General features: G+C 29.6%; 1 protein-coding gene across 1 annotated transcript; it reads right to left on the reverse strand.

Moving 5' to 3' along the window:
* Nucleotides 1–13791: 13791 nt before the first annotated feature.
* LOC132940098 (zinc finger MYM-type protein 1-like) lies at nt 13792–17052 on the reverse strand. Its single transcript, XM_061007521.1, has 7 exons — nt 16941–17052; nt 16500–16574; nt 16180–16254; nt 14870–16046; nt 14660–14791; nt 14272–14605; nt 13792–14130 (listed from the first exon to the last, which is right to left on the reverse strand). The coding sequence occupies exons 1-7, from the start codon at nt 17050–17052 to the stop codon at nt 13792–13794; spliced, it is 2244 nt and encodes a 747-aa protein (XP_060863504.1).
* Nucleotides 17053–17411: the final 359 nt, after the last annotated feature.

Raw genomic sequence — 17411 nt, forward strand, 5'->3', positions numbered from 1 at the left:
GTTTCATGGTACAGATTGAAGATAAATAATGTGTGTACCTAATGTACATATTTATAAAATACAAATAATTTGGCAGCCCGCAGTATGTACTTTTATTTGAATGTGTAAATTTACCCAGAAAATTTTGTTCCAAAAGGACCAACATAAAAGATTAGACATCATTATTTGATTTCAAAATTAAATATACTAAAATATTTGAAGGATATAGGTACTGCTGATTTTCTATCATACGATCACATTAACCTCGTTATTTCTTATATTTAACTGGTCAAAAATTAAATGTTAAAATATTATATTAGATCTAGTGTTTGAAGTATGAAATATTTCACAAAAACGTGAAACATTGAAATTTTTTTTAACACAAATATTAATGACGGGTATTTATCAATTATTAATTATATATTTATATAGTCCAAGAGTTCTAGGTATAATCATTGACATTAATGGAATACGAGTGCGACAATACGAATACGGTTGACATATTACTATATTAGGTCTTGTTTTCGACTATTTATAGCAAAACTTGGTTATTTTCCCAGGAAATGGCTTATCGTCGACTGTACTAATGTTCAGTGTTCTAAATTCTAATGTAAGAATTCAGTAGGTTTACAATATATATGTATAAGATTTTATACCTACTTGTATCATTTAAACATAAAAATATTTAAAAATGTTGTATACCATTTTACATATAATATAATACCAAAGGTTAGGTATGCATATAGGTACCATACAATTATGAAGGTAGTTAATGACAATTATATGTAAATAAAAAACTTATTTAAAAATAAAACAAATTTTTTTAAAATACTGAAATATTTCACACATTTAAAATATTTCATTTTTTTAAATTTCATGAAATTTTCAAACACTAATTACATCTCGTATATGTAAACCACCCTAGGTAGAAGATTAAACCATTTCTACTTTTTTAAAGACAATAAAAATAAAAAAATAATCATTGTAAAATCAATCAATTCATCGGGATAATAAAAATTTAGAACATCTCAAGAAAAGTATAGTTTTGTATTTTCTAAAAGTTCTACGATTATTGTTGAACAGATAAAAATAGACACTAAAATTATTTGCTATATTCGTATTACGGATATATTCTTATATTTCAATGTCAAGCTGTGAATCAAAAATCATTACAATGAAATAAATTATTATTTAATTTTATAACAATTAGCTCAAATGTAAGTAGGTAATAGAAAAATTATTGTGACTGAAATAGATAATTAATAATAGAATTCAATTAGCCTTTGGAATATATCGTTATAAACAATCACACAGAAATTCTTAAATTAATTCATCAGAATCTAATATCAAATACAAATAATAATAATAATAATAATGATTATATAACAATGTAATAATAATATCTTTTCGCATAAATTTAGACTAATCATAATAATTTATTTATACTACGTATTATAAAGTATATATAGGTACAATTTCATGATAATTTTGAAATATAATTAACCTTGAATTGACAGAATAAAATACCTACTGATTACTGGGTACCTACTGAACATTTTATTTTTTAAATTTAGTATGTTTTTATAACTAATTTTATTTAATTCAATAACTCTGCATGGAATGTATTACTAGTAAATAATTTCAAATTATGAAAAGTAGTTAATATAATAACTAATAAATAATTTTATATTTGTATGCTCCGAATACCTTCAATTTATCAACACTATTGATAGGTAAACAATATGTTTCACTTAAAAAATTAATTCTTTTTCAAATAAATGAACATAAAATATTAATCACCTAATATTTAACATTCATATATTTATCATTTCAGATCCGTTTTTTAATATTTAAATACCTATTGAGTATTGCGTATATTTTTTAACAAAGAATATTTAAATGTCCATATTGTTAAATACAATGAAACCTCCCCTAACAGATATCTCTAAATAGCGGACGCCGGACACATCCAAATAACGGATGTGGCTTTGGGAGCAAACTACAAATTTTATACAAACTGAATCCTCCGAATAGCAGACAAAATTTCAGGGACTGAGAGTATCAGGTATTTATCTATAGAGATTTCGCTCAATATTAGAGAAGTTTTTTAAGTAAGTATTAGAATCAATTTATAAGCTAAATTTTTATATTCAACCTCATAAATAAATTTCTCTAAATTTATTGTTCTCTCTTAATATTTTTTTTTTTGATGATTCCATGATATCAATTTTTGACTAAATAAAACAACTGCAGAAATTAACAACATTGCATTTACGTAAGTCATTATGTCATAAGTCTTTAAATATTAATCTAAGGTTTATATGCACTCTCGTCTCTTACTATTGTTCTGGTTGATCATATTTTATAAAACAAATCTTTTATTTAGTGTATCATAATATGTAGGTTTCCATATGTATGTAAATTGTACATAATACATATATATTCTTAAGTTTTTAAGATGCATTTTGTGTTTTTATTTTGTTGAAAGAATATGTAACCTTGTATTATAGATAAAAGGAAAGTATAAAAATGGTAATGTTTTTATATTACATTAAATATATAGGTGGCATTGAATTTAAAAAGCTGGAAAAAATATTTATTATATTTCATAAATACAACCTTTATTTTAGGATATAATTAGTAGAACAAACATATATTATTTGGAATAATATTTTAATATACAATTATATTCACACGCAAAGAGTGAGATTTTTTATTGATATAATCCTTGTTTTTATTATTACTATTACTTTAGCCAGTCTACAGTCTAGACATTTGTGTTTAGAGGCAGTCCCTTCTCCCTACCCTTGGAAGTGTGTTGAAGAATATAGTAGTGATATTGATTAATTTATTTGGGGTACATTTTTTTACAATGCTTGAGTAGTTAGCTGATCTACTGTTTCAATTTTTTAATCCTTTTGGAATGTGGTATTGGATAATAATATTTAAATTTAGGATAGTTTTGCATAACCATAATTTGTAATGTAATAGATTATATTATTGATGTTTAGTATGCTAACTATCGTAATCCGCCAAATCATAATTTTACCAGAGACACTTATGTATGATATCTACCAATATAATTGTTTTTAATCTAATTATAGTAAGCAATTTGTGTGTGTTGTAAACTTAATGAATAAATAATAATTATAATAATTGAGTACGTAAAAATAAAATGGATATCATAACAATTGTATGTAGCAAATTACCTGCAACATTTTCACTATTTATCTTAGGTTTACTACGTTAAAATAAAACACAAATAGAATAATTAAATGTTATATAAATCAAATTACCTTTGGGACGAAACTAGGTTAAAACACTAAAAAATTATATGAAATTTAATAAACACGTTTTTTTTTTTTTACCAAACTTAGGGTTACTTACCGTTAGGTTAGGTTAGACCTTGATAAATGAACTTAAAAGAGATTACAAATTATTATTATTTATATTTAATGATTTAATAATTTTATATTTATTAAGTATTTGTTTTTAAAAAAAAGCATTCTTTTATTCATAATTTATTGCCAATATCTACGTAAAAAACTTTAAAAATTAGAATAGATTTAAGCCCATATTATGGACAATAGTCTATATAATAACCTATACCTATATTATAATTTATATTATACGTTTTATATATTTATAAATATTTAATCATCTTAATTTTAATATAATATTCAATAGTTTATAGTTATTACTTAACATCATGAAGTTGTTTGGTTGTAATTGATAAATATTATTTTAATATGATATTGTTATATTGTTTTAATTATTTTTTACATTTGTAAGTGAAAATATAACAAAATATAACAATAAAAGTCTAATAATATAGTTTATGAGTTCAATATTAATTTATAAAAGTAAAGTCTGTTGAAAAAAAACTAAAACAAGTGCACCAAATAAATACGTATATTTTACCTTTAGTGGACATATTAATATAACATATTCGAAAAATACTTATATTCATTTTTAATTTATAACTATTTTTTTTCCTGGAAAACCAATTTTTTACCACTATGGTGCACTGGTGAGTATGTCTTTTGCTCATTGTGTTAGCGCTCTACTTTATGCCAATTCACTTTACCGAACTTTTGCAGGTATTGTTTCATCCCATACATCGATCCATTCATCCATCGATACATGTTTTCTCATCACATGTTGAACCATTGGTTCCTATTTGTGCTTTCACAAAATTAGTTATATTCGGTACCTACTTCTGTCATCCCCTCTCCTCCCCGGATATCTTTATTTTTCTCCTATACTGGTATTCATATATATATATATAAGAGGAGAAGCAACCAAAGAAATAATATGGGTCATAATACTCAAAACGATACTAACTTATTTTAACATCACTATAAGTCAACTTATAACCATATAATATGGTGACAACTAGTCATGTATAAAAATATAGCCAATAAAAATGAGCACTCCATACACACCAAACACATAGACATAAAGTAGTATTGTATACAAGAACGGATTGCAACAAAATAATTGAACTAAAGTCATAAGCGTGCACAGACTTTGACGACCATGAAGTTGGGCCACCGACTTCACACAATCCGTTCGCAATGTATGCCAAAAGTTTGCGATTAATTTTATAGAATTAGCGAGTCCATTTCCTAAATTGCTAGTCATTACTTCCCCTTCTATTCAAGGGTGGGCCAACTTCAGGCAGCCCACCCTTTTTACTAAAATCGGCCCAAACCAGTATCAAAAGTTTCGACTTAATTTGCTACAAGATCCGGGGTTCACCCCGAAATTCGCTAGTCTTCCAAAGCTGAAATATCAGCTAAAATTGCATTTAAAAAAAAAATAATGAACAGTTAATGTAAAAACCATAAATAAAAATGACCAATTATGATAAATGATTAATAAAAAAAATAGTAAACGACTAAAGGTAATTAATAAAATTATGTATGTAAATAATTAATAAAATAAAATATTTAAAAATAATAAAGAAAAATGACAAATGCAAATGATTAATACAATTTATGTATATTTATTTCATAATTTATATAAATAAATTTAAAAAAAAATAATAATAAAAATGACTCCAAAAGAATCGTTGTGATGACTAGCAAATTTCTCGAATGGACTCGCAAATTCTATATATTATATTTCTGGTACCCAGCATACTTTTTGTTATTTTAAGCATTTACGTATTATGTTACAATTTAGGTAGCTTAATTGTAAGGATAAAGATAATTTTGCACCCACTCCACCACCAATAAAACATTTCTGGATTCACCACTAGTATAGGTATTAATTGATCACTGCTAACCACGGTTATCTAATGAGGTTGGTTCTATACTGCTGTGCTACCCGTATCTATCAATGATCTATGAAACATCAATATATGGGTATTCCAAGCTATTAGCTATAACTATTATTTTTCTAACGACAAAGGTCCCACGGCGGTATTGAAGGAGTAAGTTGGACGAGGAATCCATATTTTTATAGGTCTATGTGCGGCATATTATGTAGTTACTAGGTCTGTTGGTTTGCACTCTGCGCATGTATTAAAATATACAATTATTATTTAATTTAAGTACCTAAATAATAAATACCTTCACTAAAAATAAAACCCTATATTACAATTATTTTTCAATGATTTCCTTTAATTAAATATGTAACAATTATGTATTAAATGAGTTACTCCAGTAATTTAATAGATTTTTATCATTCGTCTATTTGCTAATGTTTCAATGTAAATAATCCTAGTGAATGAACATTACCAATCAAAAGAGTATGCTTTGAGCTATTAATTAGATATCAATAAATTAAATTAATATTGCTTTTTATTTATTTAACATCATATATACATATGGAAGAATTAAAAAACCAAATTTATTTTAGCATGGTGAAGAAGACTTGAATTGGCCTTGATTACAGTTCAACAAAAATATATCTCATATAAAAGTTTAAAATTATGTTGTTGTATTAGAAGCATTTTGAGTTAAAAGTTTATTTTATTCATAAATTATAATATGCTAATATTATAAGTTAAACATTTTTTTTTATGTTTAATTATATAATTATATTTACTTTTCAAGTTTCAATATTTGATTTTATATACTGTTATAAGTTAGTTTATAATATAATATGGAAGTTTGAAAAATTTTCTTTAATATATTTCATACTTATGTTTTAACTATAGGATATCAGTTAACTTTACTGATATATAAATTGATTAATTTAAAAATTGTTATTGCTTTTTAAGATTACAAAAGATTTATATTAAATCTATAACCTATCTTATTATAATATAATTAGGAAATAAATAAAAACTGTTTGCCTAATTTTAAAATAGGAAGGGTTTTAAATAGATTGGTGTCGTCTGGTGCCGACTGGTAACGTAACTCCGGTTCCGGCTAACGGGGATGCACAGAAGAAAAACTGTATAAAACTGAACATGATGGGTCAACAAGAGCGACCAGAGAGGGCCAACATCGCCCTCCAACCACCGACAACAACGGGCCGAAGCTCGGCTCCAAGACGACCGCAATGCGGGGACCCAACCTGTGACCCATCTGGCACCTCAGTACTTCTCATCTGAAACTGCTCCACAGTAGCCGACTTGCCTTGGGATATTACTAAGACACTCACAGCACTGCTGGTTACTATCTCAATCGTGATTGAGCTAGGATAGGATGTTTGGGCGATCGGGCACTCAAAGGATCGAGCAGATGATAGGACGGAGGACACGGAAGAAAAACTGTATAAAACCCAACATTGGTGGTCCAGCGATCAGAGAGGACAAAAACCCATACCAAGCCGAGAGAATAATAGTCGATCACGAAACTCCGGGAGACGAGCGGGAAGCGGCACCATACTAGAGACCAACTCATAACTCTCATTACCCTAATCACCTCATTCGAAACTGCCCCACAGCGGCAGGCTTTCCCCGGGGCATCAGTAGTACACCCACAGCACGTCTGTCTACCGTCCGGGTGATCGCAATTATGGGAGAAGGGGGTCAAGGATGCAATCACCATGTGGCGGAATAGCTCGAGCAGCTTCCAGATCGGAGACACAACACAAAGGACGGAGACAGAAGGGAAACTACCAAAACCATATGTCCATGACAGGGGCGAACACTTCAAGTGAACCAAGCACAGCTGGGCTTTAAGCCATCAATGTATTTTTCTTACATAAAATGTATCACTAATTTAAATGTGCGCCCTCCAAGGGACAAACTCAGGCTGTGTGTAACATAACAAATTGTATGCTCAGAAGATCACGTTTAGCTCCGTTAGTTTAAAAACTAGAGTGAACTGATCTCTTATAAAATTGAAAGGTAAGATTATTTTCTAGGCAATGTCATAGGTTTTTTATTATATTTTCATTTTAAAGCGAGTCATGAGTATTTTAAAGTTGTAAATTGTTTGTACATCTTAAAATACTTATAGCTCCTCTTAATGACACCATTAATTGTAATAAAAACATAATAATCAGTGCAGATAATTACATTTTAAAAAAATTCTTTTTATTTTTAATATACTAACATTCAAAATTACGCAGTTCGGATGATACCTTATTGTGAACTAATAATTGTGGTATTTGGAGCGTTGTTTAAATTTAAAATATTAAAAGTTATAGAAAAACTGAAAAAATCAAGTGAAATTAATACAAATGTTATCTATTTATCTGCAGATAATCAGATAACAGTTTTATTTATCTAGATAAGATAAAAAAATAAATATTTTTAATTTTTATCTAGATAATACACAACACTGGGCCGGTGCCGCGGAAGTAATGCGAAAGAAAACAGTTCCCTCGGCGTCATTGGTTCAAACAGAAAAAAATAGTATTTATAATGTATATTGTACATATAATCGCATCGGCGTAACTAAGGGGAGGGGGGCTAGGGGGGCTTGGCCCTCCCGTATTAGTATTTAGCCCCCCTAAAAGGTTTTACTTTTCAGCCCCTCCTTATAAGCTCATAGTTAAAACCCAAATCCTTACAAAGAAAAAAAAAATGTTTAAAATAATTAATAGGTAATGATTATTATATTATAATAATATAAAATATAATATAATATACGTGGATGTACCAAGTACGAATTTATCGTAATATTGGTCATAGTTTCCACGGAAGAAATGTGCGTGTTGTGTATTATCGGCTTATTGCATATTAGCTTCAAGCTTATATAACGCCCATCATAATATATTTAAATAGGTACCCTTATTGGCAAACCTACCTATTCTTATAATATTGTTATATTAGTTGAATCGTATTGTGTGATCAAAAGTAAAAATTCTCAGTAGTTTTCAAAAGCACCGGGAAAAACTAAAATAAATTAAGGAAAAACAGTAATTTTTACGCAAAATCGATAATGGCCGTAGAATGAAGTACATTAAATTTTCAAGGCTGGGAAAGTTAATGATTTTTTTTAACTCAGTTAAGTTAAGTTAATATGCACCAATAACAAAAAGTTAAAAGTTAATTTAACTATAGGTTAACTCAGTTAAGTTAAAAGTTAATACACACTTTTTGTTAAGTTAAAAAAAAGTTAATTTGTATATACAACACTAGCGTACTTAATTTTTTTCCAACCCAAAACTAAATTATAGGATATAGTGTTAATACTTCATACACTATTTCCATATGAGTTACATTCGAATGATATGCATTTTTAACTTTAAACAATTTACGACACATATTTTTTGACATGAAAACGAAATAGACTGAAACAGTGAAATATTATAAAATTAAAAACAAAATAAATTAACTTAACTTACTTCTTAAAATGAAAAATTAACTCGTTAATTTCACGTTAATTAAGAAAGAAATTTAGTAAGTTAACAGTTAAGTTAATGAAAAGCCAAAAATAACTAGTTTAGTTAAAAAGTTAAAATAAAATTAACTTTTTAACTTAACTTTAACTTTTTAACTTGTTAATGCCCAGCCTTCGAAATTTTCACTGAATGTTTATACCTTAGCATTGTATTAGCGTTTTCCTTACACGATACAATTTTCAAAATGTTTAACTTGTTTTGAGCTATTTACGGACATTTTTAAATTTCAATTTTTTCTATAAATATCAATAAAATGTTGTTAGTTAAAAACATAAGTCAAGGCTCCTATTATATTGTTACAATAGCAGTTGAAAAATGTTAAAAATACATAAGTCACAATTTTCTTTTTTATAAGCATTTAAAGTTCGTATTTTGACACAATACGTAAAAATGACAAAAATGTGAAAATTATTTTAAGTTATAAATTCGTAAAAATTGTTCTTTTTAAATCTAAGATTTGAAAATTTAATACAATATTGTTCATAAGTTTGTCTTCCTTTATCAAAATAAATTGTTGTGAGTGTTTGAAGTATAGATACTTGATTTTAGCAAAGTTTTTGTGACTATTAAATTTCAGTGACGATGATTAGGGGGGTGTGGGGGCTTTGCCCCCCCCCGGTGTATTTTACACTTTGGTTTTCTAGAACTCAAGCCCCTGTAACTATTCAACCCTAGTTACGCCCATGATATAATGTTTTATTGAATTCTAATTTAAATGCATGTAACCATAATAAATTTATTTTCTGTAAAACTAGTAAAAACATCTGAGAGAAATGTATATTTTTATAATATGGAAACTTTTATTTTTACTGTAGGTGCCTTCATTCTAAATAAGTCAATTTCCAAAGTATATATTATGTGGATCTTATATGAACAATTATTTATTCAAAGGTCAATTTACACATAATTATTGTCTTTATTGTGTACCTACTTAACTTAAGCTGCAGAATAATATATTAATGGAAAAAGAAATAATAAAAAAAAAATTGGAGTATAAAATTATAAATTCACATACCACTATGTTATTCACCACACAATCAGTAACGTACTCACAAACTTTGTTAAGCTATACATAATAAATTATAATGTTTCAATAAACAAAAGTGGTACTAATTTAAAGTAGGTACTGTTAATGGATTAGTTTGGCATAGTTTAAACACAATACTTTTAAATACGATCAAGAATTATAATCAATGTATGTTGTATTGTATGAATTATACAATGTACCTATCACCTAAAGATCTTTTATATAGGTACCAATAGTCAAATATTTTTTTATAAGAATAAAATATGCATTAATTGAAATGCACATATATTAAAATAAATTAATTTTGAAAACTCAAGTATCTTTTTGGATTTATTATTATTATTACTCTAATTATTACTATTATCAAGTGTATAATAATAGATATTATAGTTACATAATTTGATTAACTGTATATTTTTATTTGTAATAAATAGCTTGTATAGTTATGATTTATAAATTATTAGGTATAATATAACTTCATGTCTACCTATATATTCGTAACGGCTGTACCTATCTATTTAGTTATTGTCTACTAATTGTGTTAGTGTTAATTATTATTGAATACCTAATGAAATACAGTTGTAGTATCATGTAACCTAAATTGTACACAATATAGCATGTACAATATACACGTACAATACAATAGTTAGATGTATAATATATAATAACCAAATAAACAATTAGCATTGAATGATTGATTGATGCCATTTTAAACGTTTGTTGGTTGTGTAAACGTTTTGATTTTACTATAGACATAGAATAGAATAATTACAATAACCTTTTAAAATAATTAAAAATAGATTATTTTCAGCATAAATAGTTGAACTATAAAATGCTAATGATTTATGTTTGAATTTAATTCTTTCGTCTATAACTATTGGTTATTATATCTAATAAGTAATTAGTTTATTTACCAATAATTATTACACATTTGATATTAAAATATACTGTACGCGTAACTATTGTCGTATACTCCACGATATAATTACTAACAGTAATTCATTGAAATTTTGATCAAATTTAAAAATGCCAACACCAGTATTATATTTATATGTCACATACATTTCGTAAAATATAAAACGTATGCATCTGTTTTACAAAATGGAACCGTGGTTGCTCCACTTCGCGTAATTACACAATATGGATAACATTTTGCGAAATGAATACCTAAATTTTACTTAACGGAATTGTTCCGTCGTTTGGATGTCCATATAACGAAACAATTAACTTTACTTTTTTTAAACGAATTTCGTTTTTCACAATTTAATTTATTTGACTACCTGTTATTATTAATTTGACAAATTTATAATTATTACTAATAGAAGATTATTTATTTTTTAAAGATTTTATTATTGTTAATTAATAAAAAAATATATATTAATATTTAATCATATACAAGCCAAGGAAATATTGAGAGAAGCAACCAAGCCATAGGAAATATTATGTTAAGTACCTGAATGAAATATAACAAAACAAAAAAATGTCTAATCAATTGGATTACGATATGTTCGATTTCAAAATAATAATAATATATTAAGCCAAAGTTTTTATTTTGGAATGATCCAAAAAGCTGATTAACTTTTTCCAATTAACCTTTAGAAATGCTATACAATTTGTAACGAAATAAGACTTTAGCGATATCTGCAAAGTTCAAGTTAAAAATAAGAATTGAACCATAACTAGGTACTTACTCACTTTAGTATATAACGAAAAGAAACTTGCACAGAAAGGCACTCCACAAAAGCAGTTTTATGCGATTTGTGTGAGAATAGAGTAGAAATCACGTCATCTATCAACAATAGGAATAGAAAAGGAAGTTAAGAAAATGTTACAAATAAAATAATTTATATTTCTTTAATATTAGTCGTTACGTAATTTCAATTCATTTATGTGGATGTAAGTTAAAAATACCAGGATTTAAAATTGGAGACTGTGTTGGGACGTGACACTGTTGCATTTACCTTTTTATCTGTCAAAACACAACACGATTACGCACAAGGCAAAAGAATATATATTTTATATTTTTCGTTTGTATTAATTCATAATATTGTCCTATAATGTCTCTAATGATATTTTACTTATACACTACTAATAATTAGGTACGTTTACTACTTAGTGTGTAATATTTTATGCATATAATACGTGTAAGGAAATAGGTATTAAACTGTACATAAGTACTGTAATAATACATTACTAACCACTGTGTGACGGGGAGTTATAAGACCATTCCCTCGGGGGCTTTTACACCTTTAGCCATATGTCGCGAGGACGACTCCTTCACGCCTTTTTTCGACGCGGTCACATCCCTCCGACGGGTTTCGTCAGGGCGCCCGGGCGCCAGGCTGGCGGTCCCCCGCCGGCTGCTCTCGTTCGAGATAGATCGGTGGGTTTCGTATAACCGCGTCAGCGAGCGCTGGATTCGACCCAGGCAAATAACTCCCCTTCTACTAAGGCGCTACTCCCGACAGCCCCCGCGAGGCCATCCACATATGTCGCGAACGCGCGGCTGACGAGCGCGAGCACGCGAGGTACACGCGCGCGTCGGCCGGACGCACGCCACATAGCTCGACGGGCACTGATACTGTTCGGGCGTTAGCAAAGTCGGGTTTTCAGTGGGGCTGTCCTCGTCGCCCGCGGGATGAGATTGAAGGATCCATTATCCAGAGTACTCACAACGACTCTTTTCCCACTAGCATCGGCACCGGGACAGCTCTAGGGCTAGCTTCGTTAAGACCGTACCCCGCCTGCCCCTTTCCCGGACCAGATTGGTCAGCCAGTTTCTCAACGTGACCCGTCTTAGCACGGTTGGTAGCAGGTGTGTACTCGTACTGGTCAGTCAACCCGCCTGACTCGTCGTGACCCGGTTGGGCCGTCCTTGCCAGGCGGGTGGGCGTGCCAGTAAGTCTTCACGGGGTTACCTCGATGCCCTTTCGGCGACCTAGGTCAGATCGCTCCAGGGGCCTGCCAGATCCCCCCCCCCCGACCGGCGGGCGCTTCACCCGTGTGGGCGCGGGAACACCGGCCCGGTGTAACCAGCAGTCCCCCAGACCTGCCCTCGCTCTACCGCCTTCAGAGTTCTGGTGGCCTCGTGTTGTTTGTAACGGTCGGTTTCCGCGCAGCAACGGGGGATCCGAGCCCGCCGTCGCCGTCGTCACCGCAGTTTCTTTAGCCGTTCTTACGGCGACGGCGGGTCTTAGCCCCCGTTCCCTCGCTTCTGCCTAACGTTACTAAGATGTTACCTGCCCGTAGTTCAGGTATGTGGTTCCTGGCTCCGCCCACTCGTCGGTGGTTTCAGTCTTACGGTAGCAAATTGTGCTTGTTTTGACGACAAACTAGGTTTGCCGGCCCCAAAGGGCTGGTGCGTTCAAGGTTTTGCCGCTGGCGGCGCCGTGCTTTCGAGGTTGGTTCCGGAGCACAGCGTCGGAGTCCTCCCTCCAAAGCAGGGTCATTTGCGTACGTTTTTGACTGAATCCAGATCACCGCCTCCCCGCGGCCGGGTCGCTGGTACGCCTTCCCATCCACTCGGTTTGATCTCTCCCGCCAGGGACGCATCTTTGCACATAGCTAATGCGAACCATCTATCGTTCAAGGTACTCATGAAGGATGTTCGGAGAAGTAATCACCCGACGCGTCACCTTAAGCATATAGGAGCTAGCGACGGCCTTCTGTGATTCTCATCTCACGTACTTCAAGCGAGACGTACGTCGGAGCAGTGCCGCAACTACACATTACGGGGCTGGTGTGCAAATCTTAATTTGGGGGCCTAAATATTTTTTCAAAATGAATTTACCTATTGTTAATAAAATATGATAGCCGGCGTTTATATTATGAAAGGTTAATATTATAAGGAATATTATGAAAATTATTAAATTATACAGATAATGGTTGTATAATGTTGTATAATTACATTTATAATGGTTATAAACATAAAACATTTGTAAAATTATAGTATAATTTTAACACATTTGAAACTTAAGTTAAAAGAATTGTTTTTTTCTCGCTTTTGCATATGCGAAGTTGTCAATTATTTTCTCTATATCTATATCTGAAGTTCTTCTTCTTTCTATGTTTAGTATAGAAATTCCACATAGCCGTTCTTGACCTATGGAATTGCGCAAATAATTTTTAATTAATTTAAGCTTAGAAAAACTCCTTTCTGCAGATGCTACCGTAACAGGAATGGTTAAAAATATAAGACATGCAGCTAAAACATCAGGAAAACTTGTTGATAAATCCATATCAATTATATAAAAAGCCAAATTCTGTATGGTCTTAAGTTCCGATACAATAGTTTTATCAATTTTTGTAATATGTAACTTAAGACATAATAATTGTCTTGTAAGATCACATGAAACATCTTCTGTATACAAATTTATAAAATCATATGATGATTTTATAATATAATCTTCATTTTGTTCAATAATGGTTAATGGCGATAGAAATTTAAAATTATTTACTATAGTAACCATTCCTTCAAATCGACTATGTAATTGGAACAGTATAGTATCCAACACAGGTAAAAATACTTTTATTTTAAAATTTTCTTCATTAATATCAAGTCGAAAGTCACCATCAAAATCATCAAACCTTTTATTTGCAAATTGTTTACGTACTAAATGGAATGGCACTGTTATGTTCCATTTAGCACATAATTCTTTTGATTTACTTAATATCCCATCATAATTGTTCCTTAATTCATTGATTTGAGTAATTGATTGATTCATAAGTGTAGAAGCCATCTCAATGGAATAATTAACTCCTTGTAATAATTTTGATACAACATTTAAGATTCTCAAAATATTTTCCCATAAACATAAAATTAAAATAAATTCACTTGATTCCAACTTTTTTTTTAAAGTTAAACTTGAGTTTCTTTCATCTGTTTTCTTGGTAGTTAATGATATTTTAGTTAAGCACTTAACAACATCTATGAACCTCTCTTGTAAACTGAATACTGCATCATGCCTTGCTTCCCATCTTGTTGGGCATACTTTTTTTAATGTTTTCTTAGAAACTTTACATGCTTGTTTATCACCAAGAGCTAATAATGCCTACCTTGGTGCACTAGACCCAAAGAAATTAAAAACATCTTGCACTATACTAAAAAATGAAACAATCTTTTGTGAAGTTTTAGCAGCATCAGAAATTACTAGGTTTAAATTATGTGCACAACAATGGACGTAAAGAGCTGTAGGCACAATATTAATAATTCGTTTTTGTACTCCAAAATGGGCACCACTCATTACAGAAGCGCCGTCATAACCCTGATCACGACATTTTTTTATATCTAAACCAAACTTAGTCAGTATTTTTAGCAACAGTTCAGCATAATCAGATGAACCATGATTTTGTAATGCAAAAAATCCTAAAAAAGATTCCCTTATATCTAATGTGTGATTTTCATATTCAACAAAGACATACCTAATAATCACGCTCACTTGATCAATTTTAGTTATATCTTGGGTAGAATCAAGTATAATTGAAAACCAAGAACACTTTTTAACCTCATCACATATACTATTACGTACATCTGATGCTAAAATTTCTATAAGCTCGTCTTGAATTTTCCAACTTAAGTATTTTACATGTTTTTTTGAATCATTTAATAAATTATGAACAAAAGGATCAAATTTTGCAAGTAATCTAATAGTACGCATAAAGTCACCTTCAATTTCTTGAAGATTACCTTTCTTCCCTTCGTTTCCTCGGAGGGCAGTATTACCAGATGTAAGAGTTAAAATTACATGAATAACTCGACGAAGAACATTCCTCCAATACTCTGCTTCTTCAGATATTTGTTTCTCTAAATCTGTATCTAATGTTTTATTTTTTTCCCAATATCTTCTAATTTCTGTTGCATTTATATGTTGAATAGAATTTTCATGTTTAGAAATTTGTTGTGATAAATGTTGCCAGTCGTCAACGCCAGAAATCCATTCATATTTAAAATGCTCATATTGCCGGTTAGCAAAAAGCCAACAAAACTCACAATATGCTTTATCTAATATTAAAGAATAACATAACCATTGCCGTGGAATTTTGATACCTGTTTTAGTTGTTATATAGTAATAACCAGTAGAAAAACATCTATTAACATGGTTTCTAGGAAATTTGATTGATGGTTTGCATTGTCCGAATAACAAAATACTCTTTTTTAATGATGTGCATACTTCACCTTCAAAATGTCCACGATCAGTTGGATACTTCAAAGTTAAATTTAGGCCTCCAAAATCTGAAATATATTATGAAATATGAAAATGAAATATATAAGTACCTATAATTTACAACTTATTTGTGCAATATTTAATGTTTTTTTTAAAAAAAATATTTTTATTTATAAATATACAGGTAATCAATAAACATACCTTCTGAACTATCATTCTCTTTTATAATTTCATTTTGTGGATCATTTTCAACAGCATCTGAAGTGTTGGATATAACTGAAAAATAATTGGTAGTAAAAATGTAATTAAAAATGTCCACATTACACAATATAGGTGTCATAATAATGATAATACCTAATAGACTAGTCTTACATTTTTTTTTTAAATACATGATATTCTAATAATATAAAATGAAATATATAAGTAGGTACCTATAATTTACAACTTATTTGTGCAATATTTATTGTTTTTTTTTAAAAAACATTTTTATTTATAAATATACAGGTAATCAATAAACATACCTTCTGAACTATCATTCTCTTTTATAATTTCATTTTGTGGATCATTTTCAACAGCATCTGAAGTGTTGGATACAACTGAAAAATAATTAGTAAAAATGTAATTAAAAATTTCCACATTACACAATATAGGTGTCATAATAATGATAATACCTAATAGACTAGTCTTACATTTTTTTTTAAATACATGATATTCTAATAAAATAAACTGAAATACATAAGTATACCTATAATTTACAACTTATTTGTTCAATGCCTATTGGCTATTTAATGTGGTTTTTTTTTTTAATAAATTTAAAAATATAATAATATAATCAATAAATGTATATTATATGTTATTTATAATATAATTTGAACATTTTTTTAGATATTCACTTAACATTTCACAATTTACAAAATTCTATTTACTAATATACCTTATACATATAATTTACAAATACTTACCTGATTTTTTAATCCACGATTTCATAACATTTGCTGCAATATTGTTTTCGTTCTGTTGTTTCATTTTTTTTTTGTGCTTATCCCAGCCACTCACATATATACGTTTTGACATTTTTAACAAATTTAAAATACTATTCAAAAATCAAAACATTATATCAGAAGAAAATCACTCAAAATCACTTTCATAATAAAACAATTATATGTTAGACGGTTAAAATTCTTACAAGGTACACTGTACAGTTACTGTAGGTACAGTTTAGTGTAATAGTGTACTATATTACAGTAAATATAAATTTTACAAGTAAAACCACGTATAGATCGTACAGACAAATAATGAACAATCAATAGACAACAATTAAATGACAAATGTATGTTTTCACTTCTACATATATTGTGATTACTAAATCGTGAATCGTGATTACCATCTTCCCCGATGTCCCGATATTGTACGTATACAAATTAAAAACCCAT

The sequence above is a fragment of the Metopolophium dirhodum genome, chromosome 1, assembly GCF_019925205.1.
Source record: "Metopolophium dirhodum isolate CAU chromosome 1, ASM1992520v1, whole genome shotgun sequence".
NCBI classification, from domain to species: Eukaryota; Metazoa; Arthropoda; class Insecta; order Hemiptera; family Aphididae; genus Metopolophium; species Metopolophium dirhodum.

What these genes read in the sequence shown, in the direction of transcription:
- LOC132940098 (XM_061007521.1), bottom strand. Translation starts at nt 17,052, where the DNA reads ATGTCAAAACGTATATATGTGAGTGGCTGGGATAAGCACAAAAAAAAA. An exon ending in TTTGGGTCTAGTGCACCAAG is followed by an intron (nt 14,792 to 14,869) that starts GTAGGCATTATT and finishes ATGCCCAACAAG; the next exon opens with ATGGGAAGCAAGGCATGATG. An exon ending in TTGAAGGAATGGTTACTATA is followed by an intron (nt 14,131 to 14,271) that starts GTAAATAATTTT and finishes TTATGTCTTAAG; the next exon opens with TTACATATTACAAAAATTGA.